Consider the following 25,090-nt stretch of genomic DNA (forward strand, 5'->3'; position numbering starts at 1 on the left):
GGCTGCATTATCCCTACATCCTCACCAGTTACATCACAATTTCTTCATTCCATATGAAGCCCTTCCTGTCTCTAAATCCACCCTGAATCCACCCTTCCAGTGGGATCACGATTACCCTGATTTTTAGCATCAAAGGTCACCTAATCTCTGCCTTTGAGTTTGGACAAAAAGGAAGAAACAATGTTTAAGATGGATTAAAGCCTGAATGATCAGAATCTCATTTATCAGTTTTGAAAAAACGAGCCTTTAAATTTAATCCAGTCTGATTATTGAAATCCCATCAGAAAAGTTTGGAAAAATGTATTAGTGTTAGCAAAAATTTGTATCCACAAAACAAAATGTATAAAAACCAAGCCCTTGTTGTTAGTGTTTAAAAATGAACTATTGTGTAACCATTTGAGTCAACTGAAATCAATGAAGAGGAAAAATGAAAAAAAAAAAAAAACATTTACTTTGATTCAGGAGTTACTAATTATTTAAGCCTTCTTTTTATATACGTATTCATATGTCAGTTTTATTGTAATAAATTGATTTTTGTACCATGGCGAAATGTTTGTATAATTTAAAAATAATAATAATAATAATACATAAAATAAATGAAAAATGTCCCTAGCAAGAAATTCCGATATTTCCGACAACCCCTGAAGGCAGCAGGAGATGCGGCTTTTATTTGTTCTCTCCACCAGGAGGGCGTTCCGCCAAGGAAGGTATACATACAATATGGTGAATTATGCTGGTGTTTGTGTAGATTTTGAGAAAGCTTAGTTTTAGTCCGAGAGTTTTTTTTTTGGGGGGGGGGGGGTTTACACCCGGACTAGGCCTTCCTTTAGGTTAGCCTCCCTGATGGTATCACTGCCGGGGGAAAGGCGAAGGAGGAGGCCAGGCTGGAAGACATGGAGGCTAACCTTGCAGAGGGAGTGGACGATAGCACGGTAGGCTCTCACCCATTTCTACCTCCTTAAGAAACAATGGATAGCAGACAGGCTGCTGTCTTCGTGTGTAAAACGGCTTGTTAGCACCGGTTGTTATGCTGTCGCTGCTTTCCCACAGCTGTCGGATGTGTTTCCCTGTCCGTCGTGGTCTGAGGGGAAAAAGCAAATGTGTTTTTATCCACAGACAATGATGGTGGTTGCTGGGTTGAAACCTCTTCAGCGCCTCAGTAGCCTACTGGAGCAGGGTTGGGGGGTTCACCGGACTAAAAACACCACCGAGTTTACATTATAACATGTTAGACATTTTCCACCGTTACTTGCTGGCTGTGACAGCTCTGTTTTGCTTTCCATCCATTAAAGCAGTGGCCTTCCACACAACATGTTATGGACACATCTACACACAAATACTGTCCAAATGACAAGCATGATGGAAATACAACAAACATGCACTCTTAACAAAAAGGGTGCTATACAGTTCCAGAAAGCGGTTCTTTAGGCTTGTTCCATATAACTCCTTTTTGGTGCTGTATAAGAAAGGTTCTCTATAGCACTATGTCCAGAAATGGTTCTACATCCAGTAGACCCCTTTTTACAATGTATTAAATGTTCCAAATCAGCCGTATTAAAGGAACTTTTTTTGGAAACCGTACTGTGGTCTTTATTATGATTTTACAGTTTTTTTTATTGTAACAAATCAGAAGTTTCTTTCAGTCATTATGGTTATATATTGAACCAACCAAAGAACCCTTGAAGAACTTTCTTTTTTCTGTGTGTAGCTGTGTTATTACTATTAGATGCTCTGGCTCTATGTGGAGGCCCTAATGTCTGTATTCTTGTAGTAATAATAATAATAATAACACTGTATTGGCATAGGTCCTTTCTGGACAAAGTTAGTGTTATAAAATTAAGCTTTTACAATTACCATCATCGTAATAAAGTAAGAAAGTTAGGACTTGAACTGCAGACTCCATTAAGTCCAACTCACCCAGAACAGTAATAATATTGTCATAACAGTACACATTTACATAAAACATAACACCTTTCAGCATTTCAGTAACTTCTAAGCTTCTTCTTAGTCATTTGTATTTAGTGGACCATGCATGACTAACTTAGATTTCCCAATTGCAAATTGTTGCTCTCGGGTGAAAATCTCTTATCTCCAAAATGTCAGCTTTTCAGGAACTAAGAAAAACAGCCTTGTTTTCAGCCTCTCCACCTCAGGAGTTTTTAAAAGGGTTTCATAAGCCCAAGAGGTCGTAGAACTTTCTCAGCCCATAGAGGACCATGTAATCCTTCAGTTGAAGTGAAAACATGAAAATCACCTAAATTTGAGTTACAAGGTTTTCATATGACAACAGCAATCACCCTTTGTCTTACACATACACTGTGGAGTAGTCAAAGGAACTAAGACTAAACTTAAACGATCCATAATAAGCTTGGACCAAGGCATTTTATCGCTTTAAAAGTATTCAATAAATTCCAGATGACAAAGAGCGTTACAGTTGAGACAAGAATACAGGGAGTTACAACAGTCAATATGGGATGAAATAAAGGTTTCCTCAAAGTTAAAGAATAGAACTGACCTAGTTTTGGATACACTGTATTTCTTAACCAATAGAAACAAAACCGAATAAGTGTTTGGACTCGAGTCTCAACTTGACCAGGTTGAATTTTATCATGAATTTTAGCCATTAAATTTGGTGAACCACCTCAGAATTGTTATTAAGTTAAAGAAAGTTTTGAGACGTCCAACATTTTAAGTATGCTGAAAAATCTTTACACTATCTTGGCTATTTGTGTCATTGGGTTTTACAGACACAGATATAGTTGTTTATCATTAATATAGAAATGGAATAGATATCTATAAATTAGATATGACCAAGTGGGACCATATAGAGAATATAATTGGACCCAGGATGGAACCTTGAGGTACTCCACTGCTACATTTTGCTGTGCATGGTATACAACTAAACAAGGAAACAGAACATTTTATATTTTGTAATGTTTGCTCCTCTGTGTTTTCAGTGGTGATTTGTAAGGTGTGTTGCCCCTCCTACAATGGACCACACACACATTGGCGGGGATATGTCACCTTTGTATGTGCCAAGGAAGAGAAAGTCTGTCCAGTCTCAACCAAAAAGTGGTGTGCCATGTCCAGGTAAAAACAAAAAAAAAAAGCCTACTTTATTGGGGTGACCTTGTAGCCTAGTGGGAGTCTACTAGACTTTGATATTTTACTCCAGAATCCGGCTAGTTCCGATGGAACCTGACTGACACTGCAGGTTCAGTATTCAAGTATTGCTCAGGTTTGAGTTCAAAGGTTCTGTTGAAAAATACAGTGTTCAACAAAGTTCTGTGCTATTGATAAGTTTGCTTCACCAATGTTTTACCCTCAGGCTTGGTTTGCATTTGAAATTTTTCAGTTTCTGACTGAACTCTTCAGGCCCTAGTCAAAGCTCTACAGCATTTATTTGTATGTTGTGATTAGGGTCTGTTGTAGCATAAATCATTCTATTTTCTTCCCTGTCTGACTTTCCTGTTCTATCTGAGAAATACTAATGCTGAGGAAGGGTGGATCTCTCTCTACTACATGTCACTACATTGACATAAATGGTTTGCCAAGTGGGTCCCCCAAGGGTCCTTGATGGTGTCTCAGGGGCCACAGAAAAATAAAGAATTGCATAATTTCATTATTTTTTTTAAATTTAGCAATGAAGTAAATTAGAAAATTAAATGCCAACTGCCTTTCTGTCTGGGATTCTCAGGCATTTAAAAGTTTGTGTCTACACATTGAAGTAGGGATCATGCCATTTGTCAGTTTCTGAGGCAGTTGCTATGTCCATTATGTAATGGATAATACATGGCGAAGTGATCATCAAACAATTGTAATGGATGATGCAGTGAAGAAATGCACCTATAAAAACAAAACTGCTTTCCAAGCATTATCTAGTAACATAAATATATACATTTTTATTTCATAAATAAATTTAGCCACTGCAATTGAAACCTGCTCATGGAGGTATAATTTCTATCTTGGGCATTTTGAAGGCAACCTGAAAAGCCATTTATTCAAATCATTATATGCCAGTGTACAATTGAAAATAATAATAATTATAGTAATAATAATAAATACAAGTACAGTGATAAAACATTGGATAAATGGATGAATACAATGGACATCCTCCAACATTGAGAATGGTTGAGAGTATTCAGGGTCGTTGTCATTGTGAAAATCAGCGAAGTTCACCTTTCATTGTATAGAGTGTAATGTATACCCATATTATTCTTAATAGAGGTAAATGAATATCTGAATGCAGGAGATGTCATTTTTTGTTATGAAAACTATGCAATACTGTGTTTCATGATTTTAAATTAATTTTGATCTTTTCCAACAGTTGTTCAGCGCATGCCAGATAGAGCCTGTGAATTGAGTGTGATTGGACATCCTAAGGTGAGAATGAACACATGCTACATGTATATATCACATGCTGTCTTTTTTTAAAGTCTGCCAAGAGTTTTGTCCAGGCAAACGTTTTGCTGCCATACATCAATTATCAGGAAATGCTACTAATAAAACAACGTGTGGATGTGGTTGTCCATTTCCTGGTTCTAATACTCAAAATCTGTTAACTTTATGCATACCGCTGGATCTCTACTTCACAGTTCTGTACTTGAATGTTTTAGAATGACGAGTCTCAAGCCCAAGATGCTCTAAAGATGAAAAGAACTTACGGTAGAAAAAGGTAAGTGATTCTCATCAGTCTGTCACAGTTGATTTATAATTGGGCCTCATTTATTAAGTAATACATGGATGAATTTGCATGACAGGATTCTCAGTATAGTAATAAATGTGTCTAACGATATACATATCATTGTATTAAATGCATTATGTAGAGAGAGATCATTTTGGCCCAGTATCTCAGTGTATTTTAACATTCTGAGGAAAAAACCCATCATTGATAAATGTGGCCCAAAAGAGCATGTGTCACTTTGCAAAATGTCAGAAATGTCACACATGTGTGCTCATGTGTGAGTAGGAGCCGGTGTCGAAATGCCGGTAAATCAGTTCCACCAATTTCACTGCTCAAGACGTTGTAACATTACTGGTAAAGTTCCGTATCGACTGTGTGAACAATGCCGTAACATTAACGGCACAAGCACGCACAACGTTAGGACGCTCTGTTGTCAAACTGTAGGAGGGAAATACAAAGCACTATACAACAGGCTGTAGCTTTACGTTTTTGACGAATATGTGGAATTGGACAGACGTGGAAATAAGAGAGACCGGAGTCGAGGCGGACGAAGAGAATAACCCGTGACTCCGGCGGTTGAACGTAATTTCCGGGAAATGACAACAGTGGAATTTAACGGTATTGCCAGTATTGTGTGAACGGTAGCATTACGTTAAAAAAGTGGAAAGGCATGTTTCTAATGAGGTGATGACAAGTGTCTCCAAAATGTGTTGAGAAGTCTCAAACACAAAGCTTAGCTATGAGCGTCACTTCTCAACAGAGAGAACAAAAGGTCATAGGGCGCGAGGAGCCTTACATCATTCACATTGCTTTTGTAATTTGTAAGCTATCTAATTATCATCGGCTAGCTAACCTGAAGTAACAAAGGGGATGTCTGTGCTTGCTCTTGAAGAACAGGATGAGGAGCACATTCTGAAACAGAGGATGTGGGTACATGACGTCCTCTTAGAGAGAACAGAGCACTGAGTTTTATCATCTCGTTCAAGAGATCCATCTAGATAGAGCCTTTTTCAAAGGTTATTTTCACATTGACATAATACACGGCATGGTTCAACATGAGACATTTTAGGGCAGCGTCCCAAAACACAGCCCGTCCACAACACAAGGCACATAGTTTGAAGGAGACGCACACCTGCTATGACCGAACCATGTAAAATGACTGAAACAAAGGTGTAGGCCGTTTTAAAAAGTGTCTTATGTGATTACAACCTAAGCAGATATCTACTGTTGTCTGCTGGTTCACATTCCTTGTCTCATTAGGTAATGTTTGGCTTGCCTGAGTCTAATGTTAAGCCTAACCATAACCCACACTCTGGCCAGTACCAGGATCGCCATCGTTGCCCATGAAATGTCTAAACCCACCGATGTATTTGCCTCAGTCAGAAGCTACTACTGTCTGTTCTACTGCAGGTTTGACTTAGGAGCCTAAGTCATAGGGTCTCATTGTTTTCAAAAATCCACTAAAAACAGCTTGCAGCGATATACTGCTACCTTGATTAATGTAATCCATCATGCTGAACCACATGTCTTGCAGTTTTTCCTAACATGACTTCATCATGCAGATAATTGTCAAGTTTAATGGGACTATTTTCACTTTTCCGTTACTGCGCACTACTTACTTCTGGTGGCAGAGTGGGAGGCAAATTCGTGTTGTGATCTCTTCACATTCAATTGTGGCACAATGGAACTACTTTTGATACGACTGCAACTGCAATCAGGCGTTATAAAGTCATGTTAAGAATAAATACAATACACGTGTTGTTCAACATGGTGGATTACGTTAGTCAAGGCAGTAGTATGTCTCTGCTTTTCTGTTGTCTCTGTTTTTAATGGATTTTTGAAAACAATAGGAGCCTATGACTTCCATGAACGAGGGCAAGCATAGCTTTTGGGTGGTCCCCAATGTTAGGAGAACAAAACAACTTTGGACATAACTCAGTGTTTGCAAACAAACCTTAAAATATGAACATGCAGCTACACCAAAAGGCTAAAGCATTGTCTTAAGTTTTACCCTCCCAAGTCTTTTGTTTTTCCATCATGTCTGACTGTCCTTCACCCCAGAAAGACCCCAGTGTGTCTGGAAGACTGCATTTATGTATTGCCATAGTCATTTTTTGATTGACGCTGCTGATAGCTGATATATTGTGCCAATATTCAGTGTTTACTCCAGAATGTTGTTCTTGGCAAGATAGAAAAGCCTCTGGAACATGTAAACCCAGGATGATGATACTACTACTACTGCTATTAGTACTGCTGCTAATATTAATAATCATAATCATGATAACATATTCATGCATACTTGTGTGGAATCTGATCATTTGTCTCATTAGAATACATTCAGGTTCAGGGCTTCCCATAGACAATAAGTGTAGCATTGATCAATTCTGCAATCTGTTATCAATCAACCTGCATCATATCCATCATATCAGAGGTGGATGACACTGACCGGACCAGATCCCATTCTTAATAAAAGGCCAACATCAGCCCCATATATTTGTCTAAGCCTTCCTAAGTATTTCATCTGTATGCATGGAGGTTCCTGCTACTTCATCAACTCAATTTATGATCAACTTGTTTTATATGCATCATTTTAAATAATAACATAAATTTTTTGTTTTTAACCAATCAGGTATGAGGACCTCCAGAGTGTTTCCATAGGAACAGTAGAATACCCAACCACCAGCTGTTCGGTCATGTCGTCGGGCGGTTTGGCCAATGGGGCGGACCCAGGTTCCTTGGCCCCGCCCACTGCGAGGCTGCCTCCGAGGCTTGTGGCAAAGGATGTCTGGCCTCAAGGCCCAGAGGCCAGCAGGGAGCGATCCCAGCCTCAGGACCAGACCTGGAACCCCAGCAGGGACCGAGGTCCCGAGGCCTGGGCGGCGGGTAGAGATCGACCCCAGGAACAGGTCTGGAACTCAGGCAGAGACCGAGGGGGACACTCCGGTCAGGACCAGACCTGGATTCCAGGTAGAGACAGGGCCCATATCGGACCAGAGCAGGCCTGGGCGACGGGCCGGGACCGAGGACCCGAGCAGGCCTGGGCTACTGGGAGAGACCGAGCCCAGGATCAGGCCTGGAACCCAGGCAGGGATCCAGGAAGAGACAGGGCCCCTTCAGGGCCGGAGCAGCCATGGAGCACCGGCCGAAGCCAAGACCAAGCCTGGAGTAGCAGTAGCAGAGACAGAGGACAGGAACACGTCTGGCGACCTGGTACTTATTCATACACAGTGGCTTGTATTAGTGCTGGGCGATTTGACATAAAATTGGTATCACAATATTTTTGATATGCCTCGATATTGTCATGTTAAAAAAATATATATATCTATATGAAAATACTTAAACACTAAGTTGATTCAATAGCAGAGCCATTAGAATTGTAAACCAAAGCTTTTTATTGCAAAGCTTTATGAATACTTTTGCTTTTGCATTAACCAAAATGTAACTCAGGTCTGAATGTGGTAGGCATTTGAACAGTTAAGATAATTTTGTGTAGAGCAGCATACCATAGAACTTAAAATGAACCTGAGTTAAGTGCAAAAACAAAAATAAATTGTGGCCATCCTAGACAATATGGTTCTACAGAACATATAGAAATATAGAATTCCTGTAATATGGGATTTGTGTTGTTTTTTTTTGTGTGTGTGTGTGTGTGTGTGTGTGCGTGTGTGCGTGTGTGTGTGTGCATGTTGGGGGATTTTGCTTGCATGTGTGTGTGTGTGAGCGAGACGAAAAATTGAGATGGAAATAGACCATGCTTCGATATTTGTTGGTTTGATGTTGTGGAGATTGATTCTATTCTGTATGTATGTGTCACTTTCAAGACTTGACTATGAAGAAGGTCCAGAGAGTGGAGATGGAGCGAAGCCCACCTGTTATTAGCTTCCCACAGCCGCCAGAGGGTAGAGACTCTGGTAAGTTACCATATGCAGTAGTCTGATATTGAGTGGGGTGAGGCACATATCACATACTTCACAATCTCCACAGGTTTGAGCCTGGCAGAATCTTTAGTGTATGACAAATTCTCTTGCTCTCCTCTTGTACTTGTTACTGCACTGTAATCTGTCCAAAAAAGTAATGTCATAAAAATCGCTGTAGATGAAATCTAAATGAGATAGCCACCATTTGAAAAAAGTGATACTTACACAAATGATTTATTGCACAAAACTAAGTTATGATTCTTTTTAATGGATAGTAGATAACTGAAGGCAGTTTTTTTGTTTTGTATTTTTATTCAAAGTCGATACGACATTTTGCAACAGAATTATTCAGGTGGTGAACAACAATTTATCAGTTAGCATATGAGTAATGGTAATGGCTAAATGACATTTATAAACCAGTGTTGAAAGAGTTGTTTTACAGTGTGCCCACTGACATCAGGGAACAGGACTGTACATCTGTCCTAATAAATCATTAATTGGATTGTGACAGCAGTGCTTGGCAGCAATGCTGTCAGACACCATTATGTTTCAATAGAGCCTGTTGAGGGGCCATTACTGACAGTACTACTGTTAGGCCAGTAGGGGGCACTGTTCAATTTAGTTTCAGCAGCAGTGCTACTGTTTAGCCAGTTGAACTTAGTTGAATGTAGACTTACAATGGTTAATAAAGTTAAATGGTTGTTTTGTTTTGGGTTTTTTTTAGATTACTTTTTTGGGCATTTTCGCCTTTATTACATAGTTCAAATATGGGGGATGACATGCGACAAAGATCTTGGCCAGATTTGAACCCATTCTATGCTTAGACAAAAGCCCAAACAAGTACAAATAAAAAGGAAATCGGGGTAGAGAGGGCTACATTTGGGTATATGCCGGGGTGGAAAGAGTACCAAAATATCCTGCTTGATTAGAAACATTTACTTGAGTAGCTGAAATTTTACCTTAGTAGAAGTAAAACTATAGGTAGCTCATTTAAAATGTACTCGGAGTCAAAGTTTAAAAAACAGAATGTTAGTACATGTGATCTTTACAATGCAAAAAGGATGAGTGTTCGAACTAGATTCTTTTAATTAAAGAAAACATTGCAAAATAAAGTGCATAAAGAAAATAACGCAGGAATCGACAGCATTTTAGGAATGTGGTCATGCTGGTTTCCTTCTTTTCTTCAACAGCATACTCAGGGGCGAATTCACAAAGAATGGATTGCGGCCGCTAATAGCACCATGAATTGCGTATCATTTGCAACCGCTATTTGCTCTGTCTCAAGGACCGATTCACAAAAGATATTGCGCTAATGATATGCCAGCGCAAACACGCCCATAACCTGTTGCAACTGAGTACAATTTGCACCTGTTTTGCGTCTGATTGCAATTATCAATGTGGCAAAGTATAAATGTTGCCTTAGAGAAAAATGATTTTTTTAGACCGCGAGCTGCAAGTCCTGACGGACAAGGTGCAGAGGCATTCCTCAAAACTTCAGGCAAGAAATTTAACCGGGACTGCAAGAAACCATATTTGGGATTTAATATCCCAGTCTGTCAGTGCTGTTGGTGTTTCCAAACGCACCTTCAGACTGCAAAAGAAGATGGCATGATTTGAAGCGGAGAACAAAGGAGAATGTAGGGGAGCTTTATTCATTTATTTTTCATGACACAATTGCATCCTGTCACTGCATCCTTTGTTTGTCATTGCATCTCACTGCATCCCAAAATAAACTAGAAGGGCACTTGGAGAGCGCAGACCTTCGCCAAGGCCAATCCAGTCTTCTATGATATGCAAATGTGCAAGCGCAACCAATATACGGATCCGCTCCAAAATTTAATGGGTTCTTCCTTGGCCCATGCTACACCCTTCCACCAAGTTTCATGAAAATCGGGCCAGTAGTTTTTACGTAATCCTGCTGACAGACAGACAAACACACACACAAACAAATGGCACCAAAAACATAACCTCCTTGGCGGAGGTAATACTGTAAATGAGTTTGAGCGGGGCTGTCCATGGTGCTGAATCTTTAGGCCAAAATAAAGCCCACTGTTCTGACTAGTGAGATAAGTGAAAATATTTTCAGAGTGAGAAATTGAGTTGTATTGATTGTTTGGTTGTACTGATTTATTTGCTTTTGATTGTGAAGCAATCTGTGTTAAAGTTCTATAGTAATAATAATAATAATGTCAAAATATTATTTACAGACTGTATTTACAGACAATTTTATTTTTTAGGTCACACAAAGGTGGAATTGTTGCAGAGACATTTGCAAGGTCAATTCAATTCAATTCTCAGTTAAATCAACAAGTAATAAAGTCTGAGCGTGACACCCCTTATAAATGCGCTTCAGTTACCACCAACTCTCTGAAGACGCTAATAATTTCACTCTAACTGCGTGTGGCAATTAGCGCCGACCTTTGTGAATTGGACTGTTTTTGCAATGAGGCTCATTTGCATAGAAAGGGGCCAATTTTGCGCCAAATGTATGCATATTACCTAATTTAAATACGTGCAAATAGCACAGGAGCACCGAGGCGCTATTTGCGTGGCAGCGCAGTTAGCGGGGCATTTCACCCTTTGCGAGTGCTTTGTGAATTACACGGTTTCTTTTTGTGTTATTTGCACAGGTTTAGCGTCAGCAAAAGCCGCGCAATCCTTTTGTGAATTCGCCCCTCAGTGTTTTCAGAACTGTCAATCTAAATAGGCCAAGGCCATGGTTTTGGATCTGATGCATTGACAAGATAAGACTTTCTTTAACCTTGTTTCCTTCACTCATCACTTGTAAATTGTCCAGTTTTTTGTACTGGATCGATGTGATTTACAATGTAGCAAAGTACTATGAGTCCAAATACCCAAGTAAAAGTAAAATAACAATGGCTTCAAAACATACTCAAAAAAGAGCATGACAATCCAAGTCAGTTTCAGTAATGAGAGTAATTGTAATCTGTTACTTCCACCTTGGGTATCTAGTAAGAATCTGAAGTGGAAGGTAGTTTTTGGTGTTAATGAAAAAAATCAAAAGGCCTTTAATCCATTGGCTTGCTCAATGAACAGGATAAAAAAAACTTATGAACCTTTATCCTAACGTTATTCTTATAAGCATGGTACATACGAAATATTTAAAAAACAAACCTGACGATAAACATTGATCAACCATCACATAACTATCTCAGTAGGCAGTCTATAGTCAAAGTCAGTAAGTCACCTAGTTGGACACCAGAGGGCAGCAGTGACACAGTCAACTATAACAATGATAGAAGAAGAAACAAGTGCACATTCTGCACAGTCCTACGATGCATTTGTAGCAATGACATATTGACAAAATTAGTTATCAGTGTATTTGAATGTGATTTCAGCTCTCTGCCCCCTTACTTGATCAGCTACCTTTTATCTCTTCTATGGAAAATACAATAATGTTAGGAAACAGTTTAATACATATTACATACATAAAAGCACTGCTTATACAACAATGTGACTTATTATAAAATGCCAGGCTGTGTTGTCTTACCATCATCAAAAAGATTTAGCTGTATGTATCGCCATACATTACTGTATAGCAACAGTCTGTGCAAACTAATACTGTATGAAGAAACCAGAAGTTCTCCTGATTTAAACGATCTGCATAAGAAGAGGATTATGTGAGATTAAAATCACAGCTAAATGTTAAAATCCATAGTTTAACGGGCTTAAACATTTTTAAGATTTGTACTGCCCGATAACACAAAATGAGCATAATGCCTTTCTTTGGGACACATTCCGACAGTGATTGTGTTTGTCACATTTGAATGAGCCTTTGAGCTATTTTATTGTTGGCTGGGTGATAACTATGAACCTACTTACCTCCCAATGTAGGACTTATTTTGAAACTGATATGGTGAATCTGGGAACATTTTCTGAAGGATTTATTTTCTTGTATCCTCGGTTCAAAGCTTCCAAATCTCTGGAATTGACCTCAAAATCATGGGCATGATCACAGTTTCTGCAGATTGTCTGATACTGTCCAAATGCAATGGAAATCAATGTTATAGGACTATTAGACAGCAGCGCCAGTCAAGTCAAGTGAAATGTATTTCTAGAACACATTTCATAAAATGATGCAACTCAAAGTGCTTCACAGACATGATGAAAAAAACATCAAAGAGAGATAAAAACAGTTGAATGTATGTTTAAGGATAAAAAGTAAACGTGCAAATGTATGTAAAAAAGATGTTTTTTTTATTTTCTTTAAGTCATCTAGGGTTTCAGTATGTCTGTTCCACAGGCTAAACGCTGCCTCTCCAGACATTTTGGTTCTGGCAGTAGGGAAGTTAAAAGGAAACATCATATGGAACAAACATTTCAGATAAATATGAAGGTGCAAGGCTGTGAAGAGCTTTAAAGCTGCAGTAGGCAATTTTTGCAAATTGGTGGCCCCAAATGGCAACGGGAGGTAATTGTTTGAATTTTGAGGACTTCAACACCCAGAAATCCTGTAAGGTTACATCAGTAAACCACACACAGCACGCTCATGTTTACCAACCCAGCCGGCCTGTGATGCTTTATACCAAAGAATACCAAAGGGATGGAAAAGGTAAAAGATCTAACTTTTCCACAAAAAGTTACACTTTTTGGTAACTTCTTGTAAAACATGCTTTTTGCAGTTGCAGTGTGTCACCTCCTGTGTGTTGGGAAGACATCCTGCCACTGGTATTTCCCAGTCACATATGGGCAAACCAGGCAGTCTCATGCATCACTGATGGGTAGATTTTCTCTTGTTGAGCCCAAACACATTACTTGGATTGAAAATAACACAATATTTTTTCATGAAAATGTTAGTGGATCTTTAAAAAACAACCAAAAACCCAAAACAAAATGGAGCTGAACCTAAAAGCCGATAAAAGTATTTTAAAATTGATTCTGGAGCTGATTAACAGCCAGTATAAAACTAACCACCTAATGTAAATGTTCCAGGTTCAGATGCAGTCAGTGTTGGTGGTCTCCAGAGCAGCCCAGAGGCCTCGACGGCCCAGGCCAACGAAGATCAGAAACCCCCGGTCCTCACCACCAAGAAGGAGCCTCCTACCTACCCTCCAGGTGAGGGAGGCCAGTTTGGCTTTCTGAAACCTGCAGATAACTGATATTGGAAATTAATCCTTTTAGGTGTTCTTAGGATTACCGACCGCTGGTGATATATTCTATACACCGCTGTCCTATACACGTCTATCAACAGCAGTTTATCAGTGACAAAAAACTATACATTGTATCTTTAAACAAAGAATTGCAGCGTCAATTGACTGAACTCAAAGTGAATTGACTCCAACCATAACTGAATGAAGACAAAATACACAAGGAGTTCAGACAGGCTGCTCCCCTCTTAAGGACTACAATATACTGTAGCTCTGTGTTAAATAAGCAACAGCCTGTTCTTATGTGTTGACGTCAACCAGGCAGTCAAGAGGAGCGTTGGCAGCTCCAGATCGTGGCCAAAGGCAGAGTCACCTGTCCGAAATGTAAAAGCGTCAGCAGGAAGACTGTGGAGGGGCTGAAGAAACACATGGAGAACTGCCGACTGGTGAGTACTCAGGACTAGGTTTACCGATATATTGGGCCGATATTGGTGTTTTATTAAAAATGGGATCTGGTCCAGCCAGTGTTGTCCACTGATATGATGGATATGATGCAGTTTAATCGATTACATATTATTGTACAATTGATCAATACTACACTTTCTGATCAGATTCCACACAAGTATGCATGAATATGTTTTAATATTATAGCTTTTCTACCATGACAACAATAAAACTGTTGGGGAAAAACTGAATACTTGTTGGCATAGAAAGGGTCAAATTGAAGGATGTTGAATATCAGCAGAAAATATTGTCAGCTTCAGTCCAAAAATAATGGTATTGGCCATATTGGTTGAGCTTGGTAGGGCATGCTAGCTCCATTGTGGTCCAGTACACCTTGATGCATAGAGAAAGGCACTAACGCTACCAGGGAAGGGGTTTGACTCAAAACAGGGCCACTCATGCAAAAAACATAATACTTTACTTAAAAAACACTTGAGGAAAACATAAGCTGCAGGGGTCGCTGCACTACCATGGATGCAAGGTAGATGCTCACAGCTGCACTAGTCCAGATTTTTATTCTAAAAATGCAGCTGTCTTATCAGCCTAAATCACAAAGTGGGGATGCAACAGAGAAGAGCGTCCCATCCCAACTCATTGAGACGCTGTAGATTCACCCTGTTTGCCCATATTAAATTCTGGTGTCAGTATGGTCATTGGTTGGAAATCTTCTCCACACAGGAGAAGACAGCAGTATTAAATTAACAACGAGAAACACCCAAGAGTGAGCTAATGAAGAGTTCAGATCTATGATGATGGGTCACACCATGTGTGTTTGGTGTGTCTTATGCTGTCCTGGCACTGACACTGCAAAGGTTAGGGTTTAGATTCCCACTAGAGCCAGAAGATTATCCACTGAGGGTACTGTAAGGATCTGTGGTTAAAAGCACCCACCAAATGGCAGATACCATGTAACTTGAATCTTTGTATGCAGCAACCCTTTACCTGTCAACACTGTGGGAAACAGCTGAAGTCTTCAACAGGGATGAAATACCACATCATGGCTGACCACAGCCACTTGGTAAGACCATTCACACTTTTTTTTTTTAAACTCAGACGCTCTGACGGCAGCAATGTCATGTAGATGGACAATTTGTATACATTTTGACTTTCATCACAGTCATGACCACAATTCTGTTTGTCTAATCTTGAGTATGACCACACTTAGTTTTGATATGCCTTTTTTATGCTTTTATTTGAATCCATGGATGCTTTGTCCATCTCTGTGTGTGGTATTTGGCCTGTCTTGCAACCCCCCTAGCTCCATTACAGCCATGAAGTGGAATGCTTCCTTCAAAATGAATGAAAGGTGTTTCAGTGTTGTGTCATGTTCTTATCGCCGAGATTCAGTTCTCCATGGCTCACGCACACATTCCTCTTCGTATAGTGCACTGAAGTAATGATATAGTTGATACTGATTGTTTTCTGGTCTATTGTCTCACATAGAAATCTGATCATGAATGGCAATCCAACTAGGCTATGAGGTTCAATTTTAAAAAAGGCCAAAACATTTGTAGTTTTTTTATTTTTTTATTTTTTTATTTTTTTTTTATTTTTTTTTTATTTTTTTTTTATTTGTGGTTCAGCTCAGCTTTTCTTTACATTTGTACACATACTAAAAAAATACCAAAGCTATCCTCAGCTATATTAGCACGTTGATGAATCTGGTCCAGGCAATTTTCCCCTCTGCTCTTCTTTCAAAATAAAAGCACAACACAACACCACACATTCAGTGGAGTTTGAGGGTGAGTTTTTGGTGTTTGTCGTTATTTTAGCTGCCTCTGTTTTCTCTCCCTAGCCCTCACCAGATGCCAATGACCTGGATGATCGTGCCATCAAAGACAAACTGCGCAAAATTCTGAAGAGACTGGGCAAATTAAAATGCTCTAAAGAGGTGAGCTGTGCTCATTTGTGCAAGGATTAGAGTGTTAAATCAGTTTGCTGATATATTGGACTGATATTGTCCTTTTATTAAAAATGGGATCTGGTCCACTCAGTGTCGCCCACCTCTAATGTGATGGATATGATGCAGTTTGGTTGATTACATATTTATTGTAGAATTGATCAACACTACACTGGTTGTCTATGGGAAGCCGCAAGTATACATAAATGTTGTCTTCTTTTTATCATCCTGGGTTTCAGTTGAGAGTTTTAGTGTCCCATGGTCCAAATCAGGGATGGGCAACCACGTGCCATGGAGGGCCAGGAGTCTGCAGGTTTTCATTCCAACCAAACACTACAGCAGGTGATTTCACTAACTAGTTCTTCCTCTCTGGTTGAAGGTGTCCTAATCAGTGAAATCACCTGGTGTAGACTCTCGGCCTTCCGAGGCACATGGCTGTCTATCCATGGTCTAAATGATGTTTCAGAAGAGGCTTTTCCACACTGACAACACTGACTACTTGGGAATCTTTGGCATCAAAATTGTCAAATTTGAACAGCAGCACAAAATATCAGTCTAGTCTAGTCTTGTTTTGTTTATATAGCCCTTTATCACAAGCATGTCTCAAAGGGCTTTAAATAGCATCATATACAGTACATGTCATATACATATTACATTATATATATACATACTACATATACACATCATATACATCCTATAATATGTGATGTAGGTTACATACTTCATATACATACTTCACATCATATACTATGTCATATACATCATTTTACTAGATTACATACATCATATACCATAACACACTCATGCCTATGGGCAATTTAGAGTCTTTACAAACATACTGTACCCATTATAGCTTAATATAGGCTATCAATTGCTGTACACATCCAAAGACAAACTGTCTGACATGACATTTGCCAATAAAGTCATATCGTTTTTCCTGCGAATTACAAGGCAAAAACACCTCACCCTCTAAATAAATGTGACAGATTAAACAAATAAGAATCTACATTTTTTTCGAAGGGGAACTTTAGTAATGAAGGCCATTTTAAGACATTCCCATGAGGAGAGATTACAAGCAAGTGTAAGTTTAGAGCATTGTAAGTATTCCAGACTAAGTATTACTGTATGTAATAGATTTGTAGTGAAAAAATACGAGAATTTCCTGTGAAGCTATTCGGGAGTTTCACTCAGTATTATTGCCTTCAATAGGATTAGGGATATGTTTGAACAGACAGACTAAACAGTATGTGTAACAGACAGCATAGATACATGGCTGTTGATGATTTGAATATTTACAGTTACCAATACAACATAGTTTATTGTTCCTTATTTAACTTAATATGACATTTTTGTGCAAAGCTGCAGTCACGGTTCAAAAGCAAAGCATGAACTTTTAACAGCTTACATTGCTGTGTATCAGACCGCAGTGTTGCAATAACTGGTGCTATACTTTGAAAAACAAAAAAATCCATAGAAAAATCATTAAAATCATCATAATCCAGACATGTCAGCCACATAATCTCAGGAGAAAATAGTGAACTAGGTACATAGGCAGATATTCTGCAACCAGCTTTTTATCTGCCATGGTAAGTTTTCTCGTATTTATTATGTACTATGCCATTTTTTTTTTTTGCTTGTAACTGCTGAGATGTGGATTTGCATGGGATTAATATCACCAGGGACCAAAATCTAGCAGGTAATTTGTAGTGGAATTTGTTACGGGAAATGTTAGTCCACGTGAAAAGTGCTTCTGACAAATTCAACTCACTTTACATGTATTCCTCATTTCCTTTGCTGTCAGATGAGATAAGAGGAGAGGAGGTGAATCTTACTTGATCCCCATGGGGTAATTGGGTAAAATGTGCGTGTTTTCCACCTCAGGGCTGCCATGCTGGCTTTACCAGCATCATGGGCTACCTGTACCACATGAAGAAGTGTGGGAAGGAGGAGTCCGAGCTGGAGAAGATGGTGCTAAATTGCTCTCACTGTGGAAAAGCCTACAAGTCCAAGGCTGGTCTGGAGTACCACCTGAAATCAGAGCACGCTCCTGTGAGTGATGTGTTGTATTGTATTTCATCGCCTTATCCATGTTCACGAAGGAAAAAGTGTGTTTTACAGTGCATCATGGAGCACAGTAGATTAACTAGTCATTAGGAGTGCTCACGATCACAGATGACAACTCAACTAGCCAAATCCAGTTATCATCAGCTAAAAAGTTCCTCTGGTAGATGTATATCTTTAATGCAAGTAATAAGCAACAGAGTTTACAGGCTACAGGCATTCACCCAGTAGAATAAATAAAATAAAATGTATGAATACTTTTAACTTTTGACATTTCTTTTTAGCCCCTACCCCCCCTCCCTCAAGAGGCTTTGCCTTTTGCCAGGTCGCCATTGTAAATAAGAATTTGTTCTTAATTACTTGCCTGGTTAAATAAAAAAGTAAAAAATTTCCCGCTTGCACTCTTTTAGCGCTAACAGCCTCTGGAGATCATATGCATGTATTGTATATATTGCATTCATAAAGGCACACCGTTGTGCAAAAAATACCACCTCATCTAACCAAGCGGTAAGTCAAATGTTGAATTCAAACCTCAAACACTGTATGAAAATAGGTTTTAATACTAAGTATATTTCACAATCATATTTAATTGTGTCATTAGGCATTATTCTGAAAACATGAAAAACTGCTTTTTGAATAATTCTGAAGCAATATTTTCAACTTGCCGTTGAAATCTATCTTTTAGAGATGACATTGTGTTACACATGCCTGTGCTTTACATTGATGAAAACGGCACGGATGCAATTCCTCACTGGATGTACTTTGCTGATTTATAATCACAGTAACCGCCTTAATATTGTCATAATATCACAGTTCCAGTCAGAAATCGGGGCATTATGCATAATGACATTCCCCTGATTATAAGTGGGCAACTGTTGTGCTTGCAGAGGAACATTCCAAATAGTTTTGTGATTTTCTGCACCTGCCACTTTCTCTGAAAATACACTTTGACAGGCACTGAGTTTGCTGCTCTGATACATCAAGTAGTGTGGATACATAACGTTTTGGCTTTCACCTGGGCGACCGCTGACAATAACACCACAGAAACGTGACTCTGGTAGACAACACTGCAGAATTTTGACAACAGTGGAATTTAACGGTATTGCCAGTATTGTGTGAATGGTAGCATTACATTAAAAAAGCGGAAAGGCATGTCTTGTGTGAACAACAGAAACTGCTACCTTTACTGGAAAAAAATGGCAATTTTCATGTGTGAAAGGGACTATATTTATCAAGGGGCTATCAGTTATAGTAATCAAATTCATTACTCTACTGATCCTCTGAAAGTATTTTATAGACATAGATCTTACAGTACCCAGTAGGTTCAGCAATACTCTGTACATGAGCAGATATTGTATGTGTTTTCAAGCAGTGGATATCTCAGTTTGAGGTTAAAATTGATCTTCTCTTCCCTCCCATTATCCAGACGCCCCAGCAGAGTGAGGAAGAGGAGGCGCTGAAGGCCCAGAGGGAAGCCAACCCGGAGAGGACGGCCAGCGGCAGGGTGCAGCGAGCCTCGGCCCAGGTGGCCAACTTCCACCTGGCTGAGATTGCCAACAATGAGTTGCCCAAGGACTGGCCCAAGAGGAAGTTCCAGTCTGACTTGGTGCCCGATGACAAAAAAGTAAGAGGAGATTTAGTTTACCTTTAATTTATATATGAAGTCTGAAAAATCCTATCCATAAGGGTCCTCTGTCTACAGCATAACCAAACACAACAACATAACTACCTCATAGATATTTCACATATATACAACAGATTATTAGTAGTAGTAATACCAGAAGTAGCAGTAGTAGTAGTAGCAGTAATAGTAGTAGTAGTAGCAATAGTATTAGCAGCAGTAGTAGTAGTAGCAGTAGTAGTAGTAGTAGTAGCAATAGTAATAGCGGTAGTAGTAGCAGTAGTAGTAGTAGTAGCAGTAGTAGTAACTGTTTTTGTTAACTTAATTTATATAACACTTTTCAGACGAGAAGTCACAAAGTGCCTCACATGATAAAAACAAACAATATAAATATAATAAATTAAAAATGATACAAAATTCAGGTGATGCAATACAGTACAAGCTAAAAGGTAATTCAATGCAGATTAGAGCAGCAACTAAAAGCCCAAAGTAAAAAGATGAGTTTTTAAGCATTTTTTTAAAACAGTCGACCAAATTAAGTGTGCAGATGGAGGTAGGTGAGCTGTTCCATAATCTGGGAGCCTCTTGAACTGAGTTGCTGTATCAGTATCAGGAGTGCTATTCCCTATCTCACTAGTTCTCACTTCAAGCCATTAGCCATTTTTGATGGTTTGGATGTTAATTTAATGCATTTTTGCACTTACTTTGTAAAGAAAGCGACTTTATGTTCACAGTTGAAAAGCTGCTTTTAAACAGCAGTACCTGATTGAAAATATATAGCCTTTGTGTTGATTCTGCCTTACAGCAGAAGTGTGTACAAGGCCAAATAGACACAGACATATATGAGTGAGTGTACACATATTAATATAATATGCAAAAATAGACTCTTTGACCTCCTCTTTGTTCGTGCTGCCCTTCCTAGCTGAAATATGCCCGACCAGGCCTGCCTGCCTTCAGCCAAGAGGTGCTGAGGAAGTGGAAGAATGAGGTGAAACTGCAGAGGAAAGTCCAGTGTCCCAACCAGGTAGGAAACATAACTACTGTTATGTCTACAGATGAATTGGTTAAAGTAATCATCAGTGCCATTTTCATATGCCTGAATGTTTGTTTTGCTACTCTCTATCTGATTGATTTAACACAATAGTGGTTCAACCTATAGCCAGTTCATGAAAGCTTTTCCATTTGGTGTTCTAAAGATCCGGTGTCTGGTCTTTTCTGGGAATAATCCTCTGGTGCACAGGAAGGGATGTGTTTTACATTTCCGATTTGTTTGGAATAAATAGACGAAGAACTGAGTAGTTCGCATGAGCAGCGATCGCCTCCATGGCCTAACAGACAAAGAAAAGAGCGCCACCTACAGAAACTCAAACTTCATCAACAGATCCAATCCAATCCAAGGAAAAAGACACACACTGAAGGACACACTGTTTGATTGACAAGTGATCTCTGGGAAGTGCAGTGCAACAACACCAGATAGAGATGGAGACAAAATTAAAAAACAAAGGATATTGTGGATTATCACTCTAAGAGAATGATATGTATTCCGTCTAGCCTTGGGTTGAATCTTTCTGTAACTCATAATTCATAAATCCTCATAATTTTAGTATCAGTGATGGTTGGGGAGTTGGGGATATTTCTAGTTAGTCTATGTAGTGCACGACTATAATGTTGTTGATGTAACTTATGTTCTATCTTCCTCAGGGCTGTGGCTGCACCTACACCAGTGTCTCTGGACTGAAGGCCCATCTGGGACTCTGCACAAGGGTAGGACATGTGTTTCTTTTTTCTCTGAACCAGAATCAGAATCATTTTATTGTCTAAGTCCAATAAATGTACATACATTTCTCTTAATGAATGGAGGACATGAGGATCTTTTTGAATATTGACCTATAAAATTAGACCAGTATTTGTTGTGAGACACTGAACATGTTCACAGAGAACATCCTTTCTTGGTCTTTCGTCAATCCATTTGAGGGTGGTGGTTCTTGAGCCGGTCATTCAAGTAGCCTGATTTGAATCGACGCATTTAGACATTATAACTCAGAATGACCTAAGAACATATTCTGATTATGAAAGTCCTGGTTAAGGTGCGTAGCGTACTCATATTAAACAGCCATGGAAACATCTTACTGCTTTCACTTGTAGTACTTACTATGACAGTTACTACTGGGGTCATCATTTCTTTCTCCTGTATTAGAAGTAAGCTACCACTACTCAGTCAAAGAAGGAGGGGGAATATTCTGTTAACTGGTTTATTCATGGTAACAGGGAGACTCAATCACAGAGGATCAAAGGTTCATGGAAACAGATTAACCTGAATGAGACCTTAACCAGGACATGACCAGTAGCCAGGTTACCCTGGAATGGAAATGTAGCCATTGAGGTGGGTAGCTATGTCTTTCTTGGACACAGAAACAATGGTGGATGTTTTGGAGTTGATGTGAACTTTGTTTGTGGACAGGGATTAGTTGAAGAAGCTGGGTGGCGGATGGTCCCAGGTGAGACTCCCCATCAGGCAGCTTTCTAGAGGCCACTGAAAAAGTGTGTGCACTTTCTCCTCAGTAAGGAGGGGGTAGGTGCTGGCCTTTGAAATCTGAATGCTGTAGGACAGTTGGGTAGGGGGGGGTTGGTGTCTGAAGAGGAGGTCTTGGGACTTAAGATTGTAGGACAGCAAAGGGAGGAGTGTAGGAGCTCTGGCTGTTGCTGGGAGGTTGGAGGGGGTAAGGACCTCCAGCAAGTAGGTTGAGATGATTGAGATGGAAGTGTGGGGGAAAGGAGTGGCTGAAAGGGCCTTTTCGTCTAGCTAGGGAGTAACTGAAATGCTCTATTGGTTGAGAGTTTTTGAAAACAAACTGGTTCTCCAGTGTGGCTCTGATGGCCTGATTGAGCTGGGTTCTGGCCAGGTGATATTCACTCATGTGGGCTCCTTGACTTTCCTGTGATTCCTGAGTTCCTTAGTAAACCTTGGCATTTTTCTAAGCAATGGTTTTCTTCAGTATGCAGGCTTGCTCACAGAAATTGATACAGGAGCTTACCGTATATACACTCACCGAGCACTTTATTAGGAACACCTTACTAATACTGGGTAGGTATCAGCTTTCAGCTCAGTGTCAACCGGCTAACAAAGTGACATCCGCCTCAAGGTTCGACGTGTTCTGAGATGCTTTTCTGCTCACCACAGTTGTAAAGAGGTTATCTGAGTTACTGTAGCCTTTCTGTCAGCTCCAACCAGTCTGACCTCTCTCTGACCTCTGACCTCTCTCATCAACAAGGTGTTTCCGTCCGCAGAACTGCCGCTCACTGGATGTTTTTTGTTTTTTGCACCATTCTGTGTAAACTCTAGAGACTGCTGTGCGTGGAAATCCCAGGAGATCAGCAGTTTCAGAAATACTCAAACCAGTCCGTCTGGCACCAACAACCATGCCACAGTCAAAGTCACTGAGATCACATTTTTTCCCCATTCTGATGTTTGATGTGAACATTAACTGAAGCTGCTGACCTGTATCTGCATGATCTTATGCATTGCACTGCTGCCACATGATTGTCTGATTGGATAATTGCATGAATAAGCAGGTGTACAGGTGTTCCTAATAAAGTGCTCGGTGAGTGTATGTATGTGTCATTATCACTGGTTCTCCAGTCTAGCCCAAATATTACAACATAAAAAGATAACCATAGATCATTCAAAATTTTTCTATAAAAACATCTTATTTTACATTCATTATTTTATAACCCCAATGCAAATGCAGTGGATAGTTTGTTAATCAATGTATGGCTCTTTTATTCTCTCTGCTCCCATTGCAGGGTGACTTTGAGGCTGGGAAATACAGATGCCTAATCTGCAATAAAGAGTTTAACTCAGAGAGTGGCGTGAAATACCACATCAATTCTGTCCATTCGCAGGTAATGACCTACTTTACAACAAAAGTCACTCAATTCCTTGATTATGATGATTATTTTCTGTGTGTGAGAGAAAGAGGGGAAGAGAGAGTATGCAAGTGACATTGGAATAAAGCAACAATTAATTTGTCAAATTTATTTTCTCCAACCATCTGTGAAGAATTCCCCTTCAGAAGCGCTTGACCGTGTCTTGTATTTCCTCTCCTTGTGTCAACAGGATTGGTTTGTGACAAACAAAAAGGCCTCCAAGAAGTTTGAGAAGTTTCTCAAAAACCAGCCCAAGGAGTTCGTCCACAGCGTGGACAAACAGATCATAGAGCACTATCACCAACACCACATCCACCACCACCTCCAGCATCACCAACAGCATCACCACCACCATCAGCAGCACCAGCTCCAGCACCAACCCCTACAGCAACCACTGCAGCCTCTGCATCACCTCCAGCACCAAGCCCAGCTCCTCCACCCAGCGCACCAGAACCTCCCTCCACAGATGGATCCTCAGCTCCAGCAGCCGCTGCTCCACTACGCCCCTCTAGAGCCACCTGTGGGACCCATGTGGGTGGATATGGACCGGAGAGGAGCTGTGATAGGAGCGGAACAGGCCCCAATGGAGATGGGGATGGCTGCTATGGACAAACCCGGAGGGGAGAGCAGTGGAGCGGCAGAGGGGAAGAGGAGGGAGAAAGGGGAGAGAGGAGGGGAGAGAGGCAAGGCCGACGGGAAGAGGAAGGATTGCTTTGCTTTCGGCACGGGTGGCAGCGGTGGCGGTGGTAGTGGCGGCAGCAGTAGCAGCAGTAGCAGTAGCAGCAGTAATACTGGCAGCTCGTCCAGCGAATCAGAGGTGGAGCAGCATGACAGACAGAGACAGATTGACCAGTGGAATCTGAAAAGGCCTGGCATCATGGAGGCCAACCCTGAGGTTGCAAAGCGACAGAGGAACAACACCTAAAAGGACCCTTCGGTTGCTAAGCAGACAAAACCGGCACCGACACATGACACCTGTCTTATTTACTTCCCTCATCACTTCCCCTTAACTCTTCTCCTTCACCAGATCAGATTTATTTTAACATACTGGTGGAAAAAGAAACCACCGGTTGTCCGTCCACCCCGTCCACACCTGATTGGTTTGTCACATAGAGGAAAACACTCTTGTGTTCGTCATTTTAAACAAGACCTGAGAAAAACAAGGAGGCAGCTTTAGATGACAGAGCTAGAGTTTGTAACTTCTAACGTTTTTGACACTTTCAGGTGACGATGGATACCCTCAAGATAACCTCAAGGTTTCAGTGTGGATACGAGACTCTGTATACAGCTCTGGTTTAGAGTACCAGGCTCTTTCTCTGTCCTGAAGTGGTTGTCAGTGTATAGCCCTAAGAAATGTAGTATATTGTT

The 25,090-nt window shown here is 40.1% G+C and overlaps 1 protein-coding gene across 1 annotated transcript; it reads left to right on the forward strand.

Moving 5' to 3' along the window:
- Positions 1 to 815: 815 nt before the first annotated feature.
- Positions 816 to 25,047, forward strand: znf512 (zinc finger protein 512). Its single transcript, XM_071925799.1, has 17 exons — positions 816 to 932; positions 2,958 to 3,090; positions 4,328 to 4,383; positions 4,617 to 4,675; positions 7,314 to 7,894; positions 8,506 to 8,595; positions 13,555 to 13,677; positions 14,031 to 14,155; positions 15,145 to 15,231; positions 16,009 to 16,104; positions 17,995 to 18,162; positions 19,601 to 19,798; positions 20,718 to 20,819; positions 21,497 to 21,559; positions 23,600 to 23,698; positions 23,913 to 24,351; positions 24,947 to 25,047. Exons 2-17 carry the CDS (start codon positions 2,991 to 2,993, stop codon positions 25,045 to 25,047), a joined length of 2,487 nt encoding a protein of 828 aa, XP_071781900.1. The 5' UTR covers positions 816 to 932; positions 2,958 to 2,990.
- Positions 25,048 to 25,090: the final 43 nt, after the last annotated feature.

Source organism: Centroberyx gerrardi, chromosome 18 (genome assembly GCF_048128805.1).
Source record: "Centroberyx gerrardi isolate f3 chromosome 18, fCenGer3.hap1.cur.20231027, whole genome shotgun sequence".
Taxonomy (NCBI): domain Eukaryota; kingdom Metazoa; phylum Chordata; class Actinopteri; order Beryciformes; family Berycidae; genus Centroberyx; species Centroberyx gerrardi.